The sequence below is a fragment of the Ascidiella aspersa genome, chromosome 3 (assembly GCF_963924565.1).
Source record: "Ascidiella aspersa chromosome 3, kaAscAspe10.2, whole genome shotgun sequence".
NCBI lineage: Eukaryota > Metazoa > Chordata > Ascidiacea > Phlebobranchia > Ascidiidae > Ascidiella > Ascidiella aspersa.
In genome coordinates this window covers 38,731,272-38,737,336 of record NC_139449.1, presented here as the reverse complement: position 1 = coordinate 38,737,336, position 6,065 = coordinate 38,731,272, and the positions used below count along the sequence as shown (strand labels likewise).

Below are 6,065 nucleotides of genomic sequence, written 5' to 3'. Positions count from 1 at the left end.
TAAACAATTTACAAAACCAGTATTCAACAAAAATCGGCGCTGGTCTAGAACCCTACCACAACGCACATTGTTTGGTTTAGGGTGTGGGTTAGCGTTTTGGGTTAGGGTGGAACAAGTAGTATTTAATAAATATAATAATATTTGCCTGACCCATAAACGCTAACTCTCACCATAACCCAAATGTTGTGTGTTGATTAAATAAATGCGGTAGGATTTTAGACCAGCACCTAAGGATTTTCAGCGCCGAATATAATGGCTTTAGTTTTTTTATTGAAACCAGTATTGATTTGTAAAACTACTACTGTATTGATTTTCCAATTACTTCAGATGTTTTAGTGTTATGCATTTTGTGAGAGAAAGATTACAGCAAAGCTCAACCTCTACTGTGGATTATGTGTCACGTCTACGAGCAATGTTTTCAACTTTTGTGCAAAATCTCCGAAGCAAGTTTGGATCGACGCAAGCTGCAACAAGCGAGGAATCTATAGCGGAAACAACACCGTACGTTCCTCCATCGATATGCGCTTCCTACGCCGCAGAGTACAACGGTTCCACTTGTTTAGGTCGTACTTGCTGTACGTCGTGTTACTTTGTTCGAAACTGCACTTGTTCGATGGTGGATTGCACGAAATCGACAGTCGGGTGCTTCATCAACATTCTATGCTACCCTTTTATCCCGTGTGCTGTTGCCTTGTTGCCAAAAACTTGCCAAACGGCGGAGTATCCAAACACAAACACCTTACATTGCTGCTATGGAGGCACGGCTTGCCAGAGTGGACAAAACGGTTCAGCTAGACTTTGTTGTAACTACTGTTACACCCAAACCTGTTGCCTAATATGGGTTTCTCTTCTAATCACTGTGATTTTCCTGTTTTTGTGGAGTTTTACTCAAGACTCTTTAATTTTAATTGAAATTTTAATTTTTCTCAATGAATTGGACCAAATTACGTTACTTTTTTTCTTTGTTGTGCTTTTTACGATGGTTTCATTTCCAATGCTTTGGGGTTACTTCATATTGAACTTGGCGGCCGGTTATTTGTACGGATTTCTTCCCGGTATTCCAGTTGTGGTCGTGTCGGTTACTGTTGGCATCGCAACCGCACATTTCATCTGCAAAAAGTACTTTTCCAACTGGGTGTTGGAGATTCTTCGACGAAGAGCAAATTACGATCAAATTGAAGCAATTCTTCAAGTAATCGATGGCTCTGCGGGGTTAAAGGTCATTGCCCTGACACGATTAACACCCATTCCATTCGGCTTTCAAAATGGACTTTTTGCTGTAAGTTGCTTTGTTTAATGTATAGCTGAATAAAGTGTTTTTATTCTGTAAACCCTTTTTTTGATCTTGTAATTATACAGAAATTATTTTAGTTACTTTTTTGTAGACCTTATGATCTTGTTTTTATTATCAGGTAAATTTTATTTTGTGTATGTTTTTCCAATGTCATACGACCGTTAAGCTATCAACTGTGCTTTATAAGCAGCAAGAAAAATTTTGACAATTCTGTTTTTTACATATATAAAAAAATTTAAAATCGACTATAGTTTATTGGTGAAAATAACGGCCCAAATAGACGTTAAAAGCGACATGCTTTATTGTTCAAACGTTTCGGCAAATGCTCATGCCATCATCAGTGATTGCCGAAACGTTTGAACAATAAAGCATGTCGCTTTTAACGTCTATTTGGGCCGTTATTTTCACCATTAAACTTATGAACAGATCCGTATATAGTGTTCCAGACTATAGTTTGCCCACACATTTTTTTGCCAATGCACAAAAACCAATAAAAATAAAAGAAACGCATTTAAATCACTCTTTTTACCAGGTATCAAATGTGAACATGCGCTACTACCTCCTTGCTTCAAACATTGGCCTACTTCCAACACAAGTACTCAACTGTTACATCGGGTCGACGTTTCGTTCTATGCAAGAAATTCTAGACCAGGAAAATCCGGGTGGTTTCTTGTTCTTTCTGGCCCAGGTAATACTTTTATTAAAATTGCTAAAACCAGTGTTATAATGACTTTCATTAAGAAATGACTTGACTAAAGTCCTTGGGATATTTAACTTGACTTTAATATTTGCATGTAAAACTATTTTTCTTGCATCTTTTCTTTTGTTATCTTTTTAGTTGAATTATTGCGGTTAATTCAGTGCTTCTCAACCTTTTTTTCGCGGATATTAGGCGTAATTAAGACAACTAAGCTTTGGGGACATAATTGTTTTTTCTTGTAAGCGAACAAAAATTAGACATTAGCATTTCGAATTTTAATATTTATTATAATACATTATTTGTACTACTTCCTTAATTTTTCAAATTAGTATAAACATGTGAGCTACTGGCTGCGGTCGGCGACCCAACCAAATCAAACAACGACCCAATTTTGGGTTGCCACCCATAGGTTGAGAAGCACTGGGTTAATTGGATAAATTTACCAATTTATAGGTTTAATGTGTTTTTTTTATGATGAGGACTTGACTTGGGAGTTCAGTTGGTTTAATTGTGACATCACTGGGCGACTGATGACTTGGGCTGCGACTTGACTTGGTATTTATTTAAAAAGACTTGATTTTGCCGGATGTTATAATTTACAAATGACTTTATTGACTTAACTGGAACTTTAGTCATTTCAAAAAATTTGTTAACAACACAGGTCAGACTTTGGTGGTATTAATGTTAACATGGCAACCACGGGTTCTAAGTATACAAAGCTGTTATGTTGGTCAGTGCGACGTGCAAAGTGGCTGATCCACGATTAATATGCACATGTGTGAGCTGAACTGCATAGCTTGCTAGGAATTCATCTAAAAGACTACATATATAGGATTTCTGCCAAATTTTCTTTTTATTGAGGTTTTTAGCAACTTTACAATCATCTTCAGTATAAGCAGTATTTTGTACGTTCTCGTAGAAATGCAAATAAACATTTGATATTAAAGCCGTTGAGAATATATTTGATGAAGTATATTCAGTTTTTGTTGCAAAAAAAAAATTTTAAATTTTAAAAATTACTTTTACTGACCCAAATTCCTTTACAGATCGCAGTTGGTATTTGTCTCATGCTCTTTGTGTTACGACAAGCTCGGAAGGAACTCGCAACAGCCCTTCAAAACTCGGTGAATTGTTGAAACACACAAGTTATTTATATCTACGTTTATATTGTTGCCACAAGTGCCTGTCATATACACATTGTATTTGTTAGGACTGTAAGGTTGTTCTAATTATTTTTTTACCTAATTCTTACATTGAAGTGGCATAATATAGCTTTTTATATTTAATAAGTATACGTATATTGAGTCATTAAGCATGGCACACTTGTTGGAAATCATGCTATAGTATGGGGAGGCTAAGAGGATGTAAAAGTTAGTTAGTTGTTAATGTTGTTATTAACGCTGGCTGTAATATAAAAAAACAAGTAAAACTCCAACTAAATAAAAACTCTAGCAATTAACATCAATAGTTTGTTTAAAAGAAATATATGTTAAGCGTCATTTTCAAATAGAACAGTGTTTCTTAATCTGTTTTTCGGGCCACCCTAACACCAAATGTAAATATAACAACGACCTAATTATATTAACCAATTAATTAGTGAACAAAACATTGTACAAATAGTATAAATAAATCCCTATTTAAATAATAAAACCCCAGTCATCATATTTCTCAAGTTTTCCCAAATTTTAAACAAATCTCAATAAACCAACAAATCTAATCATGTGAACCACTGCAGGTGGCGACCAAATCAATTTAAACCCTAAAATTGTAAAATTGGGTCGCCACTTATAGGTTAAGAACACTAAAATAAAAGATGCACCCTTATAAAAACAGGGCTGCGGAGTCGGACTCGGGACTAGAGTAAGACCACGTAAAACTACAGTCCAACGTGCGCATGAGCAGTATTAAATTTTAAAACTGTTAAAGCGGCAAAATGTTATTTGTAAAAGTGTAATAGCAAATGGTGAAATATTTTTAAACCATGTAATGCGGGTGGATCAATTATGACACCAATATGAGTGGATTGCAGAAAATCCACCTTATTTTAGTTGCGTAAATGGATAAAATACCGGCTGTAGAGTCGGAGCTGGACTCGGGACTCGACAAAATCTTACTTTTGGCCGGAGTCGGACTCAAGGTTGTTTTCAACCGACTCCGCAGCCCTGGTATAAAATATAAATCGTAGCTACTTTACCAACAGGTTTATGTATTAATTATTTGGTTTAAGTAAGTTTTTAAAACAAAACACTGTTTTAGTTATACATTGAGTTTATTTGTTATTTGGCACCTGCAAATGTCATATGCCACTATTTCATCAAGTACATAAAAAATTATATTGAATAAATCTTTATCTCTTTTTTTAGAAAAACACAAAGTTCATCAACGACCTTGAAGAAACCGCTGAGTCATCGCTGTTGGAGGTCAAGGTGACTCAGCCTTTATCGTCTTCCCTCCAAAACGTTATTGAAGCGTGACGTATCTGTGTTGTTTGCATTTAATGGTACTAAGTGTTGTTTTTTTCTGTGATGGCCATTCTTAACCCTGGGTCACGACCTAGAGTAAACCCTGGGTGACCTATAGTAAATTTGATTGGCTGCCTTTTATACTTATTTGCTTTAATTTAGTGCCGTTGGTGTTAATTAGTTATTAATTATAACGTTGGCGGTTGTTGATGAGGTTGACATTTAGGTTTTTCAACATTGCAATTGCTTTTTATGCCAAGTTCTTAAAGTGGTCTCCTAATGTTAGTTGGTTGGTAAAAATTAAACTGGCTCTTAAAATTTTTTGTGAATTATAAAACCTAATCTATAAAGGATTGTTGAATATTGAATTAACAAAACTTGAGGCTTTTTTTAGATGTCATTCAAATAAGCACGTGATAAATTTCGGTGTAACACTTTATATTTAAAATAGATTTAAAATAATTTGCTCAAAATCGTAGACATCTAAGTTGCTAATAACATGTTAATAACAGCTATTTCTTGAATGTTGAATATTATAATTGCACTAGTCCTGAACCTATTTATGTTGTGTATGGTTTGGTAAAATGCTCTATTGTAAACAGCATTTATTTGGTAGAACTTCAAAATTACTGCAACTTAATTATTTGAACCTAACTCTTCATTTTAGCGCAAATGTTTGGAATTGATACAGTTAATACATGTATTTGAACTTATTTACTTTTTTAAAATGGTCAAGTTTCTTTTTCTTTTTAAATAAACAAATATGTTAAGCATGTTCAATCAAACGGTTTGTTTTACTGTAACTAGGGAATCAAGCATTAAAACTTAAAAAAAATTCAATTTCTGTACAGCATTGTTGACTAATTTATGGCTTAAATTTATTCTTATCGTAATCAAGGTAACAACTGTTGTTTATATTTGTAGCAAATGTGTGTTATATTTTAGCAATTCTACCCTGATGTTTTTCTCCGAATATGTACTGTGCCTTGACACCTTATTTTAGAGTTTATAATTTTGTATTTGTTTATTTAGATTCATCTGCTACCGTTTAATCAAGTGTATTGTTTAGCTGGTTTCAATAAAATACTTGTGTTTAATTTGTTATGTGCATATGGAGTTGGTTTGGTTATATATTTAAAGCAAAACTTCGAGAATAGTGGTTCCCAAACCGTGGGCCACGGCCCAGGAGTGGGCCACAAGACCATTTTTTTTGGGCCATAGAGCTATTTGAAAATATTGCAACTAAATATGTTTAGTTTTACTAAAATAATTGTTAGCATATCTAAAACTATTAAAGACCATTTTCCATATTTTTGTCTTGTTGTGAAGTATACACGGTACGTAAAGGCAAAATCTCACGACTTCTGTTGTTTTACTCGCCACGCAGTTAGCACGGCAATATACGGCAATATTTTGAAATTATTAAAAATTACGTCAAAAATTGACGTCACCATCAAATAGCCTGTCAGAAATATGCTGATGTTTAAGTGAAAAGGAGTCTAACATTCAGTGGTGAAACGTTTCATTTTTAATTAAACTCTTTTTTTTAATTTGATTACTTTTTAAACGTACACTCATATTTCAATTAGGCGTTGATGGACCCCCTGAA

General features: G+C 34.1%; 1 protein-coding gene across 1 annotated transcript; it reads left to right on the top strand.

Annotated features, from left to right (window-relative positions):
• The first annotated feature begins 331 nt into the window (after positions 1-331).
• On the top strand, positions 332-5,205 carry LOC146162908 (transmembrane protein 64-like). Its single transcript, XM_083384528.1, has 4 exons — positions 332-1,279; positions 1,827-1,982; positions 3,041-3,118; positions 4,358-5,205. The coding sequence occupies exons 1-4, from the start codon at positions 341-343 to the stop codon at positions 4,466-4,468; spliced, it is 1,284 nt and encodes a 427-aa protein (XP_083240654.1). The 5' UTR covers positions 332-340; the 3' UTR covers positions 4,469-5,205.
• The last annotated feature ends 860 nt before the right edge of the window (positions 5,206-6,065 follow it).

What these genes read in the sequence shown, in the direction of transcription:
- LOC146162908 (XM_083384528.1), top strand. Translation starts at nt 341, where the DNA reads ATGCATTTTGTGAGAGAAAGATTACAGCAAAGCTCAACCTCTACTGTG. An exon ending in TTCAAAATGGACTTTTTGCT is followed by an intron (nt 1,280 to 1,826) that starts GTAAGTTGCTTT and finishes TCTTTTTACCAG; the next exon opens with GTATCAAATGTGAACATGCG. An exon ending in TCTTGTTCTTTCTGGCCCAG is followed by an intron (nt 1,983 to 3,040) that starts GTAATACTTTTA and finishes ATTCCTTTACAG; the next exon opens with ATCGCAGTTGGTATTTGTCT.